General features: G+C 42.6%; 1 protein-coding gene across 1 annotated transcript in view; it reads right to left on the bottom strand.

The window, feature by feature from the left end:
- Nucleotides 1–15,594: 15,594 nt before the first annotated feature.
- Nucleotides 15,595–24,312, bottom strand: part of LOC126273078 (nematocyst expressed protein 3-like) — a 57,251-nt gene continuing 48,533 nt past the window's right edge. Inside the window, exon 3 of the mRNA XM_049976529.1 lies at nucleotides 15,595–15,733. Coding sequence (XP_049832486.1) covers nucleotides 15,595–15,733 — 139 coding nt within the window. The remainder of the gene's footprint in view (nucleotides 15,734–24,312) is intronic.

Raw genomic sequence — 24,312 nt, 5'->3', positions numbered from 1 at the left:
AACATTGTTAATTTGGAAGGAGTGGAGATCGTCTCTCAGTATGGCGTCAAATGAATTTTCATCTGTTTTCTTTAATAGGTATATTTTTCGTTTATTTTTGGATGTTTTGGGAGTTACGGTATTCTGTCTCGCTACGTCATCCCTGTGCTCACTAATCCCTGCTCGTTATTGGCTCGGGATTAGTTGTTGCTATGAGGTCAAATGTGTTTTCACAATCGTTTACTATACGCGTGGGCTCATGAACTAACTTCTCGAAATAATTTACAGAGAATGCATTTAGCACCATTTCGGCTGATGTTTTACGCGAACTTCCGGACTGAAACATCTATTTTCGCCACTATATCGAGGATAAATTGCAGTCACCATCAACTACAATTGTATGAGTCGGGTACGTGTTTTACAGACTCAAGTTTTCTTTGAACCTTTCTTCAACTGTATCATCTGAGCTGAGAGGTCGATAAAAGGATGCAATTATTATTTTATTCCGGTTGCCAAAAATGACTTCTACCGATACTAACTAAGAAACTTCATACTTCAATTTCGCTACAAAATAAACTACTTCTAACCACAACAAACACGCTACCGCACTCTGTATTTAGCAGATTTCAGTGCCTATAACGATTTGAGCATCAGTGCTTTCTATTAGCTCTTGGAGCTCTGGTACTGTGTTTCGTAGTTATACAACAGTAGCATAGACAGTTTAGATGTATTAGGAACATTGTACCCTGCACCAAGCGTGGTACGAAGATTGAACTACGCCTGTTCACAAATGGGACAGGCTGTTTCGTTTTAATGGCCAGTAAAACACTGCAATTTATTTGACTACTTAGTTTTATTGGGCTGTGACTGACTGTTAATGGTAGATAAACTACTATGTTATTATTGGCATGTGTGTGTGTATGTGTGTGCGTGTGTATGTATGCGTGTGCTCATATATGTTTTGGATGGAAATACTGTAAGTTGTGCCCATTACATGTATTTTACAAATAATTCAGATTGTTCCGATACTTATTAACGTGGCGCAAAATCTAGGTTTTACAGATACTTTTTAACAAGGGCCACAGTGTTGTCGATACATTTGTCTATTTTTGATGCTGTATGTACACATGTGAGATGGAATTTGCTGATGAGGCAGAATTTTCTTTGCCAAAAGTGTGTATCAGCCTACTGGTGCAACTAGCCTCCCTCCATCTAAGAAACCTAGACATGTGACGTCAAGAATTTGCCTTTCCCCCTCATATATGCAGCCAACAGGTCAAAGGTTAATTTGTATTCCTACCCACAGTCGAAAGTGAACGTCGAGTAACGTTCTTTACTTAGTAAGATGAATGGGCATCGTTGATTCTAGTAGGAAAAATCGTAGTAAATTCATTTGCTGGATGCACAAAATATGAGTTGGGCAGTACTTCGATTTGCATGGATATTTCTTGACATGCTGCAGGAGAATTAATCCTCTCAGAAAGTAGTTTTTAATGATTTAGTTACGAATATGGAGTCTTTCGTTAATATAAGTCGTCTTTTCTCGTGGGCAGATCTATCCATACTACAGTGATCTGCAAAGTATCGCCACTCTGCAACCTCAGAAATTACATGAACAATTTTCATTGCTCGTTTTCAATTGTATCTGACGCACTCTTACATTTCTTTGTAAATGCTTCTTGTGCTCCAGTGTAAGCTACCGTCGTGACCAGTACTAAAGTTCCCATAAGGACATACACTCCTGGAAATGGAAAAAAGAACACATTGACACCGGTGTGTCAGACCCACCATACTTGCTCCGGACTCTGCGAGAGGGCTGTACAAGCAATGATCACACGCACGGCACAGCCGACACACCAGGAACCGCGGTGTTGGCCGTCGAATGGCGCTAGCTGCGCAGCATTTGTGCACCGCCGCCGTCAGTGTCAGCCAGTTTGCCGTGGCATACGGAGCTCCATCGCAGTCTTTAACACTGGTAGCATGCCGCGACAGCGTGGACGTGAACCGTATGTGCAGTTGACGGACTTTGAGCGACGGCGTATAGTGGGCATGCGGGAGGCCGGGTGGACGTACCGCCGAATTGTTCAACACGAGGGGCGTGAGGTCTCCACAGTACATCGATGTTGTCGCCAGTGGTCGGCGGAAGGTGCACGTGCCCGTCGACCTGGGACCGGACCGCAGCGACGCACGGATGCACGCCAAGACCGTAGGATCCTACGCAGTGCCGTAGGGGACCGCACCGCCACTTCCCAGCAAATTAGGGACACTGTTGCTCCTGGGGTATCGGCGAGGACCATTCGCAACCGTCTCCATGAAGCTGGGCTACGGTCCCGCACACCGTTAGGCCGTCTTCCGCTCACGCCCCAACATCGTGCAGCCCGCCTCCAGTGGTGTCGCGACAGGCGTGAATGGAGGGTCGAATGGAGACGTGTCGTCTTCAGCGATGAGAGTCGCTTCTGCCTTGGTGCCAATGATGGTCGTATGCGTGTTTGGCACCGTGCAGGTGAGCGCCACAATCAGGACTGCATGCGACTGAGGCACACAGGGCCAACACCCGGCATCATGGGGTGGGGAGCGATCTCCTACACTGGCCGTACACCTCTGGTGATCGTCGAGGGGACACTGAATAGTGCACGGTACATCCAAACCGTCATCGAACCCATCGTTCTGCCATTCCTAGACCGGCAAGGGAACTTGCTGTTCCAACAGGACAATGCACGTCCGCATGTATCCCGTGCCACCCAACGTGCTCTAGAAGGTGTAAGTCAACTACCCTGGCCAGCAAGATCTCCGGATCTGTCCCCCATTGAGCATGTTTGGGACTGGATGAAGCGTCGTCTCACGCGGTCTGCACGTCCAGCACGAACGCTGGTCCAACTGAGGCGCCAGGTGGAAATGGCATGGCAAGCCGTTCCACAGGACTACATCCAGCATCTCTACGATCGTCTCCATGGGAGAATAGCAGCCTGCATTGCTGCGAAAGGTGGATATACACTGTACTAGTGCCGACTTTGTGCATGCTCTGTTGCCTGTGTCTATGTGCCTGTGGTTCTGTCAGTGTGATCATGTGATGTATCTGACCCCAGGAATGTGTCAATAAAGTTTCCCTTCCTGGGACAATAAATTCACGGTGTTCTTATTTCAATTTCCAGGAGCGTATTTTCGGTGTCCGCTCAGTCAATCCTCCATGACAAGAAACACAAATGAAACTCTGTCATATACTGAAACGTCCTGGCAAATTAAAATTGTGTCCCGGACTGGCACTCGGATCTATGTCCCACGCTCGAGTTTCCACCCGGCATATAATTTTAATCTACCAGGAAGTTACAAATCAGCGAGTAATCCAATGCAGAGTGAAAATTCATTGTGAAATTCTTATACTTCTTGTTTATTATTATCATTATTATTATTATTATTATTACTATTGTCATCATTATTATTTTCAGTGGGTTTTTTTCTTTTCATTCTAGAATTATATAGCTCCAAGTTTTACTTTGCTAAATTTTTTCCATAGAGTTATGTGAATGTTAAAATAGTTTCTTTAATATTTGCCACTGGCAATGATTCAGTTCAGTAAAAACTAAATTAATAAATAGAACTTATTACGGGAATCTAGGGCTAATATAGCTAGCTTCATAAGAAAATACAATTCGTAAACTCCTTCCTCTATTGAACACAATAATGGATGAACAACTAAACTTTCCGACAGAGGCAAAAGAACATTAAAGGGAGTGATGGCCTATAATAATATTACATGAAAATTAAGGAATAAAAGCTATGAACGATATGATCTGCTGATGATTTTGCTATCTTTAGCGGCAGTGAGGAAGAATGGCAGTATATGCTGAATCGGAAGGAGAGTCAAATGAGGGCAAGACGTGGACTGAAGTAAACAAAACAGAAAAGACGATGGTGATGAAGAACTGTATAAATGACATTAGCATCAAAATAGACGAGGTAAAGATGGCTCAAACGGCTCTGAGCACTATGGGACTTAACATTTGTGGTCATCGGTCCCCTAGAACTTAGAACTGCTTAAACCTACATAACCTAAGGACATCACACACATCCATGCCCGAGGCAGGATTCGAACCTGTGACCGTAGCGGTCACACGGTTCCAGACTGAAGCGCCTAGAACCGCTCGGCCACACCGGCCGGCAGGTAAAGATATTCTCCGACACTGCACCAAAATAAAGCATAACAAACATACCGAGAACGGTAAAAATAACACACTAGCTCAGCCAAAGAGTACATTCCTCGCTAAAAAAAAAAGCGTCCTTGAACGAAATATGCAGAGAGCATCGTAGTAATGGCACAAAAGCACACTGTTGAAAGTACTTTCACTGACTGTAGCAATGTCATCAGGGAATCTCATCACTGATATCCTTTCACCTTGACTTTTAATTCCACTCTTGAACATTCCTTTATTACCCTCATTGCTTCTTCGATGCGCGGATTGCAAAGTAGAGGCGAAACACCACATACCTGTCTTACTCAATTTTTAATCCGTTCTTGGTGTTCCACTCATATTACTCCCTCTTCGCTCCTATACATATTGTATATACCTGCCTCTCCCTTAGCTTACCCAAATTTTCCTCAGAATTTCGAACATCTTCCACCCTTTGACATTTTCGAACGATTTTTCCAACTCGACAAATCCTATGAATGAGTCTTGAATGTTCTTTATTCGCGCTTTCATTATCAATTGCGACGTCAGAATTATCTCTCTGCTACCTTTAGCTTTCCCAAAGCTAAACTTGACATATCCTCAATTTTCTTTTCCATTCTTCTGCATATTATTGTCAGTAACTTGATTACATTAACTGTTGAGCTGATTGCGCTTCTCGTACTTGTCAGCTCTTGCAGTCTTCGGAACTGTGTGGACAATATTTTTCCTATGTCAGATGGTATATAGCCAGACTCACACATTCTGCACAACAACGTGAATAGCAGTTTTGTTGCCACTTCCCCAATGATTTTAGAGTTTCTGATGGAATATGCTCTATCCCTTCTGTCTCGTTTGATCTTAAGCCTTCCAGAGTCCTTTTTTAAGTTATGATTCTAATACTGGATCCCTTTATCTTTCATATCAAATTCTGTTTCTTCTTCTCCAACATGAGACAAGCCTTCTCCCGCATAGAAGCCTTCAGGGTAGTCTTTTCACCTATCCGCTCTCTCCTCAGCATTTAACCGTGGAAATCCCATTGCATTTGAATGTTACCACCACTGCTTTTAATTTCACGGGGAAGGTTGTTTTGACTTTTCTATATGCTGATTGACTCCTTTCGACAACCATTTCTTTTTCTATTTCTTCACATTTTTCATGCAGCCAATTTTGTCTCAGCTTCCCTACACCTCCAATTTATTTCATTCATAAGCGACTTGTATTTCTTAATTACGTGAACATTTTTGTATGACCTTCTTTCATCGATCAACTGAAGTATTTCTTGTGTTACTCACGGTTGCTTCTCGTTATCTTCCATGTACCTACGTTTTTCTTTTCCACCTCCTCTGATTGCTCTTTTTAAAGACGTCCATTACTCTTAAACTGAATTGCCTACTGAACTATTCCTTATCGCACTAAATAGCTTTAGATAACTAATAGTGTATCTCTTCATTCCTTAGTACTTTCGTATCCCACTTCTTCGCACGTCTGACAATTCTTTTAAACTACTCTTCATCACTGTTAAATTGTGATCTGAGACTGTATCTGCTCCTGGGTACGCCATTCAATCCAGTATCTGATTTCGGAATCTCTACCTGACCGAGATATAATTTAACTGATATCTTCCCGTATATCCGCAACTTTTCCAAAGATACCACCTCCTCTTGTGTTTTTCAAACGGAGTATTCGCTATTACTATATGAAATTTGTTGCAGAATTCAATTAGTCTTTCTCCTCTCTCATTCCTATTATCAAGGCCGTATTCTCCCGTAATAGTTTCTTCTACTCTTTCATCTACAACCGCATTCCAGTCCCCCGTGACTATTAGATATCCTTCTCCCTTTACCCGTTCTATATCCTCATACACTTTTTCTGTCTCATCATCTTCAGCTTGCGACGTCGGGATGTACGCATGAACAATCGTTGTCGGCGTTGGTATGCTGTCAATTCTATTGAGAACGACCCTGTCACTAAACTGTTCACATTAAAACATTTCCTGAAGTATCTTCCTATTCATAAAGAATCTTACTCCCATTAATCCACTTTTTGATGTTGCTGATATTACCCTGTACTCTAGATTTCCGGAAAGCTTTTGACACCGTTCCTCATAAGCGACTTCTAATCAAGCTGCGGAGCTATGGGGTATCGTCTCAGTTGTGCGACTGGATTCGTGATTTCCTGTCAGGAAGGTCGCAGTTCGTAGTAATAGACGGCAAATCATCGAGTAAAACTGAATTGATATCAGGTGTTCCCCAGGGAAGCGTCCTGGGACCTCTATTGTTCCTGATCTATATAAATGAACTGGGTGACAATCTGAGCAGTTCTCTTAGACTGTTCGCAGATGATGCTGTAATTTACCGTCTAGTAAGGTCATCCGAAGACCAGTATCAGTTGCAAAGCGATTTAGAAAAGATTGCTGTATGGTGTGTCAGGTGGTAGTTGACGCTAAATAACGAAAAGTGTGAGATGATCCACATGAGTTCCAAAAGAAATCCGTTGGAATTCGATTACTCGATAAATAGTACAATTCTCAAGGCTGTCAATTCAACTAAGTACCTGGGTGTTAAAATTACGAACAACTTCAGTTGGAAGGACCACATAGATAATATTGTCGGGAAGGCGAGCCAAAGGTTGCGTTTCATTGGCAGGACACTTAGAAGATGCAACAAGTCCACTAAAGAGACAGCTTGCACTACACTCGTTCGTCCTCTGTTAGAATATTGCTGCGCGGTGTGGGATCCTTACCAGGTGGGATTGACGGAGGACATCGAAAGGGTGCAAAAAAGGGCAGCTCGTTTTGTATTATCACGTTATAGGGGAGAGAGTGTGGCAGATATGATACACGAGTTGGGATGGAAGTCATTACAGCATAGACGTTTTTCGTCGCGGCGAGACCTTTTTACGAAATTTCAGTCACCAACTTTCTCTTCCGAATGCGAAAATATTTTGTTGAGCCCAACCTACATAGGTAGGAATGATCATCAAAATAAAATAAGAGAAATCAGAGCTCGAACAGAAAGGTTTAGGTGTTCGTTTTTCCCGCTCGCTGTTCGATAGTGGAATAGTAGAGAGAGTATGATTGTGGTTCGATGAACCCTCTGCCAAGCACTTACATGTGAATTGCAGAGTAGTCATGTAGATGTAGATCTGATCAAAAATACTTCTCTTCTTGCCATTTCACTTCACTAACCCTCACTATATTTAGAATGAGCCTTTGCATTTCAATTTTTAGATTTTCTGGCTCGAAGCTCCCCTCGCGGAGCTTCCTGTGGGGGACTGTTCCGGAATCTTTTGCCAATGTAGAGATCGTCATGGCACTTTTTTTGTTACAGGCTACATTTACCCGATAGTAGACGCAAAAGGTTAAGTGAACATGGGATCTAAAAAGAGTAACTGGAGAGCTATGACCACTTCATCTTCGATACCGTGAAACAAATTTCTTCTACAGAAGGTTCTTGTTTTTCCACATTTTGGGAGCAGATAATATGGATCAAAACAAGAAAAAATTGTCTGATACATATGGGTTCTAAAATGCAGAACTTAAGAGCTATGCGCATTTGTTCAGTAGAAGAGATGTGTTTCACGGAAGTCGAGATGAACAAGTGTTAATGACTCTCAAGGCATGCTCTTCAGAGCCCGTGTTTACTGGACATTTTTTCCTTGTCTTAGCGGCTCTCAAAGTATCGAACGTAAAGCCTTACAGTAGCAGAGATTTGTTACACAATATCGAAGATGAAGAAGTGCCCATAGCCCTTCAGCTATTCATTTTAGAGTTCATCCTGACTAGCATTTTTTGGTTATACAAATTCCAACACCAAGAAATAATTAAGTAGAGTAATGAAATTTCAGGGATGGAGTTGATTAGGTAATATATTTAAGTGATAAACATTGAAAGATCACAGTTTAATGTAAGTGAAAGGTGAGCCATTTCGAATGAGAAATGCTGATACATTAATAACCGATGTAACTGTCAGATTATTGTATGTAAGCATGCAAGCGTGTATATATTGTGTTTTACAAGTGCCGAATGGAGGTCTATGCCTGTTGCACTTAGTTTGTCAATAGAGGGAGGGTTAATTCTGGTTGTGGATGACGTTGGATTTGTCGTCCGATGATGGCAATGATGTCCCGTATCTGCAGGAGGCAGACCTGGTGATCGATCAGGGCAAGGCAACATATCGACATCCTGTAGAGCCTGTTGGGTTATAACAGCGCTATATGGGCGAGTGTTATCCCGCTGGAAAACAACTATCGAAACGCTGTTCATGAATGGTTGGAGAAGAAATGGAGTCACCCGATTGGCTTACAGATTTGCAGTCAGGGCTGGTGGGATAACCACGAGAGTGCTCCTGCTGTAGTACGAAATAGCATCCCAAAACATAACTCCAGCTTTAGATTCAGAGTGGCTAGCACGCAGAAAGAGTGGTTGCAGGTCCTCAACTGGTCTCCTTCTAACTAACAAACACCTGTCACCGCACTGACGCACGATTAGCTTACTTCAGGAAACGTAACAGTCCTCCACTCTGCCCTCCAATGAGCTCTCGCTTGACACCACTGAAGTCGCAAACGGCGGTGGTTTGGGGGCAGTGAAGTGTACGTTGCAGGACGTGTGGTTCGGAGCTGTCCTTGAAGTAACCGATTTGCAACAGTTTGTTGTGTCAGTGTGGTACCAACTGCTGCTCAGATTGCTGCTGCAGACGTAGCACGATGCACCATAGCCATACGCCGAACACGAAAGCCTCTCGGCAACGCCTCACGGCCATCCAGGGCCCTGTCTTCTTGTGGCCGTACTTTCCCGTGACCACAACCGCCAGCAATCACATATAGTGACTACATTTCTACCAAATCTGTCTGCAGTATCGTGGAAGGAACATACAGCTGCCCGTAGTCTTATTACACTATCTCGTTCAAACTCAGTCATTTGCTGATAATGGCGTCTTTGTCGCCTTGTAGGCATTCTGGACTAATGTCAGCTAAGTCCAATCTCAAAGGTAACTAAAGTCCATTACAACGCGTATTTAAAGCAAACCTGATTTTCATCCTCATTGTGGCACTACTAGGGCCTCTCTTATGCCACTGGAGCGAAATTTGAATAGACGTCATCTTTCAGATGCAGAAATACGCCTACGAACTTTCGTTTAACTCGCACAATCCTTTTTTGATGATTTTTTTGTGTAATTTGAATAAGAAATTTCTTGAACTAAACCAGTGGCGCACAGCATTGTATGTAAGTGAATCATGGACTGTGATAAAACACAAAAGAAATAAAATGGAAGCGTTTGGGATGTTGACGTTAGAAATAAAGTGGACGGGTAAGATAAGAAATGAGAAGGTTCTCGTCATAAACGGCGAAGAAAGGAATACATGGAAAGCATCGACTGACTGAAGGGACAGGATGACAGTTTTGTGTTAGCAGAAGAGCCAACACCGTGTTACGAGTGGAGGCCGAAATGCACGCACGCGTTTTAACTCACACAGGCTGGCGTGAGGAGGGAAGAACTATACTGACGTGAGGTCTGGAACATGACAAGGAATGAGAATTCAGAAAGCGGACGTAATTAGTTTGATACTTAACTTCAACCCATTAATGATGAACGTCGCTCTTGACGGTAAATGATTCACAATATTATCTGTTCAGAATACATTCTTGAAGATAGCAATTATAGTAACTGAATATGGCGCCTTGCTAGGCCGTAGCAAATGTAGCTGAAGGCTACGCTAAACTGTCATCTCTGCAAATGAGAGCGTATGTAGACAGTGAACCATCGCTGGCAAAGTCGGCTGTACAACTGGGGCGAGTGCTAGGGAGTCTCTCTAGACTAGACCTGCCGTGTGGCGGCGCTCGGTCTGCAATCACTGATAGTGGCGACACGCGGTCCGACGTATAGTAACGGACCGCGGCCGATTTAAAGGCTGCCACCTAGCAAGTGTGGTGTCTGGCGGCGACACGACACACAGGACACATGTTAAGGCATCGGGACTAACTCTCATTTTACTAGTGGAGGCTATAGAGGATGAACACCGTAGGGAAGTTTCAGATAATAATGTCTGCAACAAATAATTGCGCACATTGGGTGTCAATAATGTTCTGAGAAGAAGAGGGAAGCTTTGGACGCCTCAACGAACTGACAGGAATACTGATGACCCTAAACGACGAACTTGTAATACTATGACCACTGCCAATATGGCCGGGTTTAGTGTACCTCTAGAGAACCATTTCAAAGTCAACAGTTCAATAGAAACTGTGTAAAAAAAGCATTTGATGGTATGGTTGCTAATACCAAACCAAGTGAGTGCAAAGAGTGGCGTCTCTGGCACCAGATAAAAAAAAAAAGACTTTGATTATCAGCCAAAGCACACATGTAATGTTATCTGGAAACTGTCCGCTTACAACTGTCTCTGCAGCAGACAGTTTTTGGATATGAAAATACAAAGGATGTTGTTCCACCTGTGAAGAGTCGTCGAGATTCGTAATGCAGATCACATCTCCATGTTTTGGAGCTCTGCTCATACTGAAGGAGTGACAACTCGTAGAAATCATACTTCCATTTTAAGTGGTCATATTCATTAAACAACGAAGAGGTTGCTAGTAGCAAATGGCTGTTTGAAGATGGTAATGGCTCCACTACCAGCCATCACTGCTTTAATAAGCATGGGGGTGAAGCTACAAGTCTTTCTATATCACCTGCGTCCGATCCTATCCCCAAACATATCTGAAAAACCTAAAATTATTTCTATGTGAAGAACACTGCAGAGATTCATTGACTGCCATCCATAATTTATATGCATTGATCCTCAGTTGGATTCAGGATGGGCACTAATCATATGATGTGTGAGTTGATATTACTTTGACAATGCCTTGTAGCTGGAGATCGTTGTAAGATCAATTCGGATCCCTAAAGTACTTTCCTGTCACCTAATTCTCCTTACCTTAACCAAACAGAACGCCTGTAGACGGATTATTTCGCTGGTTGCATAATACTGCCTCACTGAGTCACTTCCAGTTCGCCTAACTACCGAGTGTGCAGGAAGCTGAGAGTTTTCTGAATACTGACTCTAGCAAGTGGTCACAGTTTGATGTGTGAACGCTATAAGGTCTGAATACTACGCAAGATTGTCAGTTGTCCTCATATCTGTGAATCAGAGGTGGTCACTGCAGACCACGTAGTGTCCGAATGTACAGCTCACGTAAAAGATGTCTCCAAGGAGAGAAAAATAATCACCACTCAAAATATGAAAGAATTTTTGAATGTTGCTGAACATTTAAGCAAGTTCACAGTGAAAGATGATAAAACTTCAACCCTTCCTCAGCTTGAATACATCAGATATTACTCTTACGTATGGTGGACAAAACAAGACACAAAAACATAAGCTAAAAGTCTTCATCATTTGGACTTGCTGATCTTGTATTTCCCATGTTTGCAGTTAAACTTATTGGGTATAAAATCCGCATGTTACGCAAAACACTGTTCTTTCATGTGACCCAAACATGTTTCAGCATCTGTGTGCCATCATTAGTGGGTTTTCCTTGAAACGTGAACATATTTTAAGTGATAACTAATCTACGAAAGTTAGGCATAAAAACTTTCTTTTTGTTTTTTAATACCTTAATTTTATATTATACGCTTATGTAGAATCATTTCCATATTATCACGAACTGGTAGCTTGTTATCTGTAACCAAACGATGTTAACGTGAATTTGGTTTGCGAGTTAACACATCACTTCATGTTTAAACGTAATTTTGTTGATCAGGATATTTAGCGAATATATTTGGTGTTACTTACACTTTACTTTAGTATATCCTTTATCTTTCGTTTCCTCATGAGTTATTGAGAGAGGCACAGAGAAATACTACACTTAATTTATACACATTTGTTTGTAACGAACACTTTTCACTTCACCAAAACATAGTGTAAACTTAGTTATTGCGTGTCCTATCCCAAGCCGGCGTTTCATATTTTCTGACCACATAATAGCCCACAATCATTACCCGCCTACAATAGAATTAGATTTAGCAATACTAAAATCCATCCATTGCCTGTAACGTAAACTACCCATAAAGGAAGACCTCCGCATACAGGAAGCTGAAGTAAAACAGGTTACAAATGAATACTCCACGCTGTATTACTTAAACATTAGGAATTTCACAGATAAGAAAATATAATCAAATAAAAACCACACAGAGATACACGTTCGCGCGCGCGCGCGCACACACACACACACACACACAAACACACACACACATAAATTTACATTAACATCGTCTGGTTGCAGATGGCAGGCTAGCAGAGCATGATAATGTACAAATGGTCTTACATAAGAGTTTAGTGTAAAATTAAAATAACGAAAAAAAGCAAATGATGGCACAGAGGTGTGTTTGGGTCACATGAGAAAACAGTGTTCTGCATAACAGGCGGACCATACATCCATTAATGAAAAAATTCTTACAGGCCAGCTGGAGAATACCGATGATAAAAAAATCACACAAACCCAAGTGCGTTAGCTGGTAATCAGGCCGTTTGGAAGCTTCGCCGAGAATAGCCTGGCCATCCTGGGGATGACTGGTGGTCTGGAATAAGGGTAAAAAGAAAAAGGAAGGGGTGAGGGGAGCAAAGAGGTAGGAATGAGATGAGGAGAAGGAACACACCCTTTCCAAATGTAAGATAGAATAAAAGTTGTCTAGTTACGGAAAGGACGTTGGTCGTATCTGCAGCACCGTAAAACAAAGATTTGCTCTCTTTAGTTTTAATTTGTAAGCTATGGCGTTCCCATGAATTGGATTTTTTAGCTGTTATGTCTTAAAGCACGGTAGGCATTAAAGGGCTCTTTTCTGCTAGGGAATCGTTAGGGTAGCGACGATAGGATAGTAGATGGTAGTTTAGTTAGAGGTAGACCGCACAGCTGCCCTTGACAGCGAGGGGTTCTCGCCCGACTCTGGGCCGTGATAGTGGCGGAGTGCTCTACAGACGAAGGATACCAGGTAATAATGGAGAAATGTCCCACTGTAAAAATAATAGCGGTACTTGTAATCCACTTTAGAATTCTAGTTGAAGGACGTATTTTGTAAACCTGAATATGAAAATAATGTGCCATCGCATCACATGTCATTTATCTTCATCTACATTTACACTCTGAAAACTACTGTGAAGTACATGGAAGAGGGTACTTAACATTGTGTCACTTACTGGGGCTTCTTCCCCTATAATTCGAATATAGAACGACAGAAAATTGATAGTTTGTATACCTCTGTGCGTGTATTTAGTCTAGTTTCATCTTCGCAGACTCTGTGGCAGCGACATGAACGGGCTTATAGTGCATTCCTAGATTCTTCACGCAAATCTGATTCATGATGGGTTGCAGGTAGGCCTTCGCAGGACAGATGGCGTGTATCTTCAAGCACATGGCTGTTCGGATTTTTCAACATTTCCGTGACGCTCTCCTCTGCATCAAACAAACCTGTGCTCTCACGTGATGATCTTCTGTGAAGCATATCTAGTTTGTTCTTTTTTGTATTGGCCCCACACACTTGAGCAGCCTTCTAGGGTGGGTCGCACGAGTATTTTGTAAGAATTTTCTATGTGGACAGATTGCATTTTCTCATTATACTACAGTGAACAGATGCCAGACATTGCTTTGCCTACGACTGAGCCAGTTGTACATGTTCCCTTGCACATCCGTACCAAATGTTGCACTCAGGTATTTGTATCAGTAGGTTGATTCCAGTTGTGACTCATTGACACTGCAGTCATTGGATGTTATTTTTTTCCGTTTTGTGAAGTGCACTACTGGCCATTAAAAATGCTACACCAAGAAAAAATGCAGATGATAAACGGTTATTCATTGGACAAATATATTATACTAGAACTTACATGTGATTACATTTTCACGCAATTTGGGTGCATAGATCCTGAAAAATCAGTACCCAGAACAAACACCTCTGGCCGTAATAACGGCCTTGATACGCCGGGGCATTGAGTCAAACAGAGCTTGGATGGCGTGTACAGATACAGCTGCCCTTGCAGCTTCAACATGATACCACAGTTCATCACGAGTAGTGACTGGCGTATTGTGACGAGCCAGTTGCTCGGCCACCATTGACCAGACGTTTCAACTGGTGAGAGATCCGGAGAATGTGCTGGCCAGGGCAGCAGTCGAACATTTTTTGTATCCAGAAAGGCCCGTACAGTACCTGCAACATGCGGTCGTGCATTATCCTGCTGAAATGTAGGGTTTCGCAGGGATCGAATGATGGGTAGAGCCACCGGTCGTCACACATCTGAAATGTAACGTCCACTGTTCAAAGTGCCGTCAATGTGAATAAGAGGTGACCGAGACGTGTAACCAATAGCACCCCATACCATCACGCTGGGTGATACGCCAATATGGCAATGACGAATACACGCTTCACCGCGATGTCGCCAAACACGGATGCGACCATCATGATTCTGTAAACAGATCGTGGATTCCTCCGAAAAAATGACGTTGTGCCATTCGCGCACCGAGATTGGTCGTTGAGTACACCATCGAAGGTGCTCCTGTCTGTGATGCAGCATCAAGCGTAACCGCAGCCCTTGTTTCCAAGCTGATAGTCCATGCTATTGCAAACGTCGTCGAACTGTTCGTGCAGATGGTTGTTGACTTGCAAACGTCCCGATCTGTTGACTCAGGGATCGAGACGTGGCAGCACAATCCGTTACAGCCATGCGGATACGATGCCTGTCATCTCGACTGCTAGTGATACGAGGCCGTTGGGATCCAGCGCGGCGTCCCGTATTACCCTCCTGAACCCACCGATTCCATATTCTGCTAACATTGGATCTCGACCAACGCGAGCAGCAATGTCGCCATACGATAAACCGCAATCGCGATAGGCTTCAATCCGACCTTTATCAAAGTCGGAAACGTGATGGTACGCATTTTCCTGCTTACACGAGGCATCACAACGTTTCACCAGGCAACGCCGGTCGACTACAGTTTGTGTATGATGAATCGGTTGGAAACTTTCCTCATGCCAGCACGTTGTAGGTGTCGTCACCGGCGCGAACCCTGTGTGAATCCCCTGAAAAGCTAATCATTTGCAGATCACAGCTTCTTCTTCCTATCGGTTAAATTTTGCGTCTGTAGCACGTCATCTTCGTGGTGTAGCAATTTTAATGCCCAGTAGTGTATTTTTGTACCTTTAAAGTAACTTGCCACTATTTGCACCACATTTTAATCATATCAAGATCTGACTGCATGCTTGTGCAGTTTTTCCAAACAGTACTCCATTTTAGATAGTTGAAATGTCTGACAAAAACGTCTGATGTTACCACTAATATTTTTGATATTATCATGTTATCTAAATTGGCAGAAATAAGAGAAAAAATTATTGTGAGTAATCTTTACTGGAGCAATGAAATGTTACAAAGAAGGAGAATCCAGCTGGAGGATACTGGAAGAAATCGCAGATCACTTTCCCGTAGCCGTCGCATTGCTGGCAGGAGCGGCTGCGGGAGCGGTGCCGGGGGCGGCGGCTGGACCGGCGGCGGGGGCGGCGGGGGCGGCGGGGGGCCCGGCTTCCGGCTTCGCCGTCGTGGTGGTGCTGGTGCTGCCAACAAAAAATATATATATATGTCGTCAATGGGAACTCGCGCACACAAGACTAAACTCTCTTGTTAGCACTGCTTCACTAGCGGAAGCATTATTTCCTTTATACCACCTAGTCATTCTGTACGCTGAGATATGATGAATGATCATGAACATCGATTCACCGCCTTAAAAATCGTGATGTGGCCGTGCTGACGGCAGGTTATGTCACCGAAAACTTCTATTGAGCGCCAGGTGCCCATGACCCTTCGAGCAATGTGTGCCATTCACGTAGGTCTACACCCAATCCCTCACTATTCATGAACACCCTCCGGCAAAGACGTGAAGTGAGTTTATCGGAAGTTCCTATCTTTTAGACAATCACATATGGGTCATCATCAGATGATAGATAATTTCAGTGTCATCCACAATCAGCATTAACCGTCCCTGTAGTAACCGGCCAAGTGCAACAGATATGGAACTCCATCCCACAGACAGACATCCGGCACGTGTACAACACAATGCATGCACGTTTGCGTGCTTGCATTCAATAGTCAGCTCACAACGGTTATTAATGTACCGGTATTTACCGAGTGGGTTACCGCAGTGGTTAACACACTGGACTTAACATTCGGGGAGGACGATGATTCAAACCAGTGTCCAGCCATTCTGAGTTAGATTTTCCGTGATTCCCCTAAATCGCTTAAGCCAAATGCCAGGGTGGTCCGTTTGACAGGGCACGGCCGCTTTCCTTCTCCATCCTCCTCTAATACCAGCTTGTGCTCCGTCTCTAATGATCTCGTTGAGTAGATTAATATTACTAATCGTACCTACTTCTAATAATGCTAGAAATAAATAAATAATTATTTTTATAGTAATAATGGATGTTAGATACATTTTTTTCCACACCAGGCGCTGGACGCATGTCCAGTTATTCCTGTTCATTAGATTCTGAAGGTCCGGAACATCATACAGAGAAGAATCGGAGTTTCTCAAAATCTCTTCGCCCCAAGAAAAAGGACTTTCTAGGCACTATCAGAAGCAAAACCTTGCTAAAAATTGGCAAACTTAAGCAGGTGATTGACACTTGTAACACCGAAAATGCAGGATGCAAGGCACCTGTTGCCGATGTATAACTTTTTTAAAATTGTATGTAAATATTAGTAATTTAAATGCTTTCTTTTAATAAGTGAGGGCCTAGCTTCACTGTATGTGTACATTTAGGTAGACATTTCATTGTATTTATATGTGTTTTACTGTGGAACTTATAAGCTCTGGGAAAAGCCAAAGGAAATGTTATTTGTATCGACTAGCAACGATAATAGCAGTGCTTGTGCGTTGTAAAACCTTTGGCTAGGCAGTTGTTGCGCAGAGCGCGTGGAGAGAGCGGGAGACGGGTTCCAGCGCTTGTAGTGTGCGGAAGTGTGGTGTTAACGCTCTCGCAGTAGAGAGTACCATTTTCGGCGGCATGATGTACATTAATTACGATTGCCCGTTCCTATGATTAGCTGTGGTTCCACAATATGCTACCATCTTCAACAACAGCAGCAGTTCCAGCAACACAGTTTCGTCGTCAGCTCCGAGTTTCGTTGTATGCAGAGCAGCACTGAAGTAAGACTGTTCATTGGTAGAAAGTACTAACGGGTAACCCAGAACCACAACTGAATGTTATTTGATTGATAAGATTTATTTAAATAGTAGTCAAACTCAGGGCGCTTGTGTCGTTATTGCCCCCAGACATTGTTACCAAGCAGGATCCTTGTTCTTTTTTTTCCCTAATATGCTAACTGAGTGTCACAAGAAATAAATTGAATAGTTACAGCCGTTTTACTAATGAATAAATTCCCTTTTAAGAATTTTAGCCTCAGTCTACTTTCAATTAACTGTTGTACAGCAGAGGCTTCAGTATATGACTAAAGAAAAGCAATTTCATTTTTCAAGTTTGGGAATCAATCACTGGAAGAAATCCAAATCTAAAGAAATGCACAAAATAAGAATGCAGAAGTTTTATTTATTTTACATATAGCTTGGAGCACATGGCTGTTTGGTTTGGTACGTATTCTAGTATTTAATTTTGTTCAAGTCAGTAAAAAGGGCTCAGTTGTTTAGACAATAATATAAAATCCAATTTGCAAAATAAGAACGGCAAAGTAAAAAGTGCTTGCTTTTTTTCTAAATTTCTTTGATGACGTTATGCTGAGGCCACTGAAAGTCATTGTTCACGTAACGAAGTTCAGTACTAACATACAGTTTAATTGCATATTTACAAATCATACTAGACTGCCATTTTCAAAATTTAACGCCAAACATAACGTAAGAGTGACTTCTCAGTTTTCTTTATCATCACATACTCACTTAAAATTTCAGTGTTTTTCTTTCCCATCATCTTGTACAGGATTTTGGATGTAAATTGCCCTAGTGGGCTGGCGACCCTTTCCAATCATTAGTGTAACTTGTGGATTCATGATCAGTGGTAGCCGCGCGAGATTAGCCGAGCGGTGTTAAGCGCTGCAGTCATGGACTGTGCGGCTGGTCCCGGCGGAGGTTCGAGTCCTCCCTCGGGCATGGGTGCGTGTGTTTGTCCTTCGGATAATTTAGGTTAAGTAGTGTGTAAGCTTAGGGACTGATGACCTTAGCAGTTAAGTCCCATAAGATTTCACACACATTTGAACATTTTGAACATTTGATCAGTGGTATCCCTTTTCTGTCCAGTGTTGTCCGTGAGTGAATGCACAAAGTAACTTTCATTTTCCATATTATAGCCCTGTTCGGTTTAAATACTTTTCATTTTTAGTGGACTTTCAATCAGAAGGGTCGGTTGTACACTTTCCTCCTACCTACCGGTATCACTTCTTCGGGAAAGATAGCCTTATACAATTAGAAAAATCCATTAGACATACATGCGATCCATGGTCATAATTTATATTGTAAGCAAGATAGGCCGATTAGTAAGAGGGTGGTTACACATTCTAGGCAAATTTGTCATTCAAGTCCTAGAAATCCTGGAATCATGTTTCCCGGATGAATACAATTTCGACTCATAAAGCTTTAGGCTATTTAATGGTAAACCAACCATAAAAATCAAAGGCAAGTTGCCAGTACTTGAAACTTGCTGCACGGAAAAGGATTTTAGATTTAGTTATCGACTGTGCATCCCAAAGTGAAAGAATCTCAGTTCTTAAAGTGAAATCAATTAGCAAAGCATAAATGCTCATCCTCTCACTAACAGTGATAACAAGAAAGATCCTAAGAAAGTGGAACGTTAGAGGAAACTAGAAACAAGATAACGAAACAATGTACGAAAATAGTATCAGGAGATTTTAATGAACAGACCGGCATGGAGAATAAGTACAAATCGATAGTAAGATTTCATGTAGCGCTTCGGCGGGCTAATAAAAATGAAGAACCATCTGTATATCATTTGCGCTGAGTCTTATGTCTAGAGAGTTAACGAGACCACTAAACAAAAAGAAAATGTCATCTAATCCATTACCATGGTAATTCTAGATTGATCATAAGTCAGTTTCTATAAAAAATGTGCATGAGATTCAAATTGTCAGAGTACGTAAGGGAGTTACTGATTCGGATCACTACTTAACACGAATAAAATTTAGGTTCCAACCAAACAAGTCCAGATCTAACGGGAACCGATTTCCACGAACTGATACAGACTGCCTGAAGAAAAACGCCGAAGCTTTCGCTCCAGCATGAGTGGCTAGCATTATCGAAGCTTCAACCTCCATTGCTGGTGTGTGGACTCGAGCCAAGATCGCACCAAGATCGCACCTAGAGCGCCAACGTCCAAAGGCTTTTGTGTGGTCATTTCCGGTGCATTCTCTTCTTGATACCTACAACGGTCTTTCGCTGCAGTACGGGGATCCACGACCCGTTCATCTTGAGGCTTTCTTCTTTCTTTTTCACGCTATTATGATGTTTCTGTATTTCTACAGCTTCTCTGAACAAACGGGTGTGATAGCTTTTCTCTACAGCCAGAACTTGAGTGTCGGCAAATTTTACTATGTGGTCGGCCTTGTACAGCGCGTGCTCTACCAAAAACCGATTTCTAGACCTGCCCCAACCTGCACTCCCGCTTATCTTCTGTGGGACTGTTGTTGATTGATTGTACAGACATTCCAACATAAACGTTTTAGCATGTGCATGGTATGCGATATATTCCCGACATTGCAAGTAGGTCCCTTTTCTCCTTTGCCGTTCTGAGACGTTCTTTGAGCTTCTTTATCAATTTATAAATAGTCGTTAAGCAGTGTTTTCGCAATATACTGCCGATTCCGTTCGCCAGTTTGGGAATGTATGGCAGAAAGGCCGTACTCGGCATTTCTTTTTCCGATGTCACTTCTCCGAGTGTTTGACTCTTTTGTTCTTCTTACATAACCGGTGGAGTACCGATTGCTCCTCAGAACGCTTTCCAGATGTTGCATTCAGCGTCTGAGGTGCTACGGCTCACACATTCGCCCTGCTCGCGTTACGAGCGTATTAATCACGCCTGTTTTCTGGCTCTGTTGGTGATTTGACAGTTTTTGCAGGTACCGCTGCGTGTGTGTCGGTTTTCGATATACCCTGTGTCCCACGTTATCACCAGCCCTTGTGACCAGCACGTCTAGAAAGGATATCTGTTTGTCCTTTTCTACTTCCATGGTAAGTTTTATGTTGGCATAGAGACTGTGTATGATCGAAGGTATCTGTACCATACCTAAGGTTTACAAGGCGCCAAGTCTAGTGCCTGTGCTTCGAAACGTTCCATGAAGAAGTTGGCCGTCACTGGATTAGGAGGACTACCCATCGCCACCTTCCAGCTATTAGTGGAAGTCGCCATTCTACGTGAAATAGCTCGTGGTGAGCCATAAAGAGCTTCGTGGTGTCTCTCGGGGAAATAGAACTGATGTGCCCCAGAGAGTCACTGAGTAGCACTTTGAAGAACAAGGAAACTACATCAAAGCTGATAAAATTACAGGAAAACAAATAAGTGGCAATAAACAACTTCATGAATGGCGAAATGATACTTGCTAAACTGAATGTGACGCAACAGAAAAAGGACGCAGAGTACACACATTCTTCCCGAACATCCGAGAAAGAATGAGCATGAATATATAGATCCGACACGTGGTACGGTCCACTTTATAAGGGGACGTGGATCGTACCCACAACATCTCTATCGTGTTGGACTAAGTGACACAGATATATGCACAGGTGGAAAAATCGGCACAGTGGAACACACCACATTACACTGCGACATGTTTAGACACATACGACCGTACAGCACGATAATGACATTCGACAAAGACAGCCAGATGACTGGTTACAACTAAACACCATCACCGACAAAATTTCACAAGCACTCCACACAACATTCAGATAGGAACGACCATACATGAGACGGAGAATAGGAAATCACATCACAAGACAACACAACGCATGAAACGATTCCGACAACAACGCAGTCACTGACTCGAAAGCTTCAACAAACTCAGAACCGGCCAATATGGATTCACAGAATAATATAAAAAATAAAACGAGTAATTAAAAAGTATATATTAACATTATCCAACGATAGAAAATGTTTAAAAATGTATAAGGATTGTAACTGTAGATAAGTAAAATGTGAATAATTGCTAAGTTTAACTTCAGAAATACACTGAGCTGAAACTTCCTGGGGAGACAATGCTAAAAAAATTTCTGAGCATCCCCTCTCACAAGAAAAGCCATGACATTGCCAGTAATCAATAGTAAAATTAATATGAAAAATGTATACTAATTTATTATATTTAATTAAAATTTGTAAATAACATATTAATATTATTTATACAAAATCTAAGCAAATTTCTGCTCCATTTGGGATTGGCTCTAAGTTCTTCCGATGCCCTCCCACCTGGAATAGCCGGGTAATGTGACACTTCCTTCCATAAGAACTTCTCCTGTTATATTTTAGCTTCTTCTTAAATTTTTAAATTGTTTCTGTTTTCTTTTCCTCAATGGCGATGAATGGATGCAGCTGCTCGCACAGGATGCTTAGGTATGTGTCACCTGTCAGAGTGGTATCTAGACGTATCAGTGGCCCAATATTACTCCAACTGCACACATTTCACACCATTACAGAGCCACCATCAGCTTTTTCCCGTGCCAACTCATATTGTTACTCTTATCTTATTGCTCAAAACAAAATGTTAGAAATATGGAACAATGTAAAATGGAAAATGTACAAGCTGCTTTTTAAAATAGGCAGCAGGTCTTTCAATATGCAATAAATTAAATTAAATGGAATGACCAGGATGTCGTTTGGTCCAAGTTTTAGTTTCTACAGCTTCTCAATGCAACGTCTTAAGTCCTTTATATATGAGTCACTCTTCCCTACATATGGCCGGAGCAGAGAGACCAAGTGTTTTGCCAGTTTTTTCGTCGGTTAGGCAGGAGCGGTAACAACCAGTCTTAATGAAACATGATACTTATGGATACTTGGTAATTCATACCGCCGAGGTGCTAGGGCTAATGTGTTGTGAAGATCACTCTGCATTTCCGCCTGAGAAAGAAGTCGCCTTGATTAACCGATCGTATCCCAAGTGATCCCCTGCGTCGGATATGCGTTCATCGGATCTAATAGGTCGGATCTAATAGGTCCCGCATCTTCTGGTCATAATCTTCGGTCTTTATTAGGGCGGTCGCGTTTTCCATACAGGCAGGCAGCACCAAAATACTCTTTTCGGCGTTAAGACCCTTGACTAGATAATCAATCAACACCAGGATCACAAAACGTAAACGTCTTTCTAGGTTGGGGCAGGAGGAGAAATCGGCCGTGGTGGAGCACGCACTGTGTGAGGCGGACGTATAACAAAATTCGCCAGCACGGAATTTCTGGCTGTAGAGAAGAGTTATCACACCCACTTGTTCAGAGAAGCTATAGATATACAGAAACATGAGAACAGTTTCAACAAGAAAGAAGAAAGCATCAAGGTGAACGGATCCTGCATTCCCGTACCATTGCAGGTAGCAAGAGCAGAACCGCACCGGAAGTGGCCACGGGAAAGCCCTTGGTCATTGGAGCGCTGGGTACAAATAATCTGCGGCCGCATTCTCGACTCCTCTCCACCACCAGCAACTGAGTGTAAAAGTTTGACACTGCCAGCGACTCCAGCTTGTGAAACGTCAGAAAAACCATGAATCAAACGTTTACCTAAGAACCGACGTAGAAGCCAACAGGCAGTTTGTCAACAAGTGGCCACGAAAGGCCCAATAACTTTGTATCAGCCATGAAATTAAAACACCCACTGATAAAACGTAAACACAGATGAGGGGACACGGCCGGGCGCGGTGGTCTAGCGGTTCTAGGCGCTCATTCCGGAACCGCGCGACTGCTACGGTCGCAGGTTCGAATCCTGCCTCGGGCATGGATGTGTGTGGTGTCCTTAGGTTAGTTAGGTATAATTAGTTCTAAGTTCTAGGCGACTGATGACCTCAGATGTTAAGTCGCATAGTGCTCAGAGCCATTTGAACCATTTTTTTGAGGGGACACGACCTGCGATGAAGCCGTCAATGAGCGATCTGAAGTATGGATTCAATGGCATGGACATAAAACAGTTAAAAAATGGCAGTTCTTCCTGAAGATACAAAAATCAATTTCAAAAACTTTCGCCGCGAAAAACGTGGGTACAACAAACGCAGGCTCACAAAAATACACCAAGATTTTCAGAAAAACAACAGGGTGTAATCAACGAACATCGTATTTTCGTCGAAAACGAGAAACAAAACAATAAAGGAAACTGCATGACACTTGCTGATTACTTTCATAATTTACTGAACCAGCATTGTGTATAACCCGTTCCCAGCGATGTGGAAGACGTGGGATACTCTTAGCAGTGCCAGTTGTGTTGACAGATCGAGCGGCACGGTCTACTGCCCGACGAATTTGTAGCAGTTCTGAAGCCAATGCCGTGAAGTGTTTCCTTCAGTTTAGAAGTCCATTTGAACTTACGAGGGCTTAAGCCAGGGGAGTGCAGTAGGTGGTATGGCACTTAGCAGCCCCATCAGTAAAAAAAAAAAACAGTAACAGCTTGCACTCTAAGTGCTTGAGAATTGTCTTGCAAATTGATGGTCACGTCCTGCAGAAAGTGTCATCACTTCTATGTCAAAGCTGGTCGTAGGTTTTTTTTTTTTTTTTTTTTTTTTTTTTAGTGATGGGGCTGCTAAGTTAGTTCTATACCACCTACTGCACTCCACTCCCCTGACTTAAACCCTCGTAAGTTCAACTCGATTTCTAAACTGAAGGAAACACTTCACGGCATTGGCTTCAGAAGTGCTACAAATTCGTCGGGCAATAGACTGCGCCGCTCGAACTGTCAACACAACTGGCACTGCTAAGAGTATCCCACGTCTTCCAAATCGCTGGGAACGGGTTATACTTACACACAGTGCTGGTGACTACTCTGAAGGTCAGTAAAACATTGAAAGAAGTATCTATTTTGTACGAGCTGTAAATAAATAGTTGCCACTATTAAAGTTTCAACCCTCGTAAATTCAAAAAAAGGTAAAAATTACTTTGTTAGAAGAAATTAAGTAGGACTTACGAGAAAAGAATGCCACAGAAGATAC

Source organism: Schistocerca gregaria, chromosome 1 (assembly GCF_023897955.1).
Source record: "Schistocerca gregaria isolate iqSchGreg1 chromosome 1, iqSchGreg1.2, whole genome shotgun sequence".
NCBI lineage: Eukaryota > Metazoa > Arthropoda > Insecta > Orthoptera > Acrididae > Schistocerca > Schistocerca gregaria.
The sequence above is the reverse complement of the archived record's forward strand: the minus strand, read 5'-3'. Positions and strand labels throughout refer to the sequence as shown.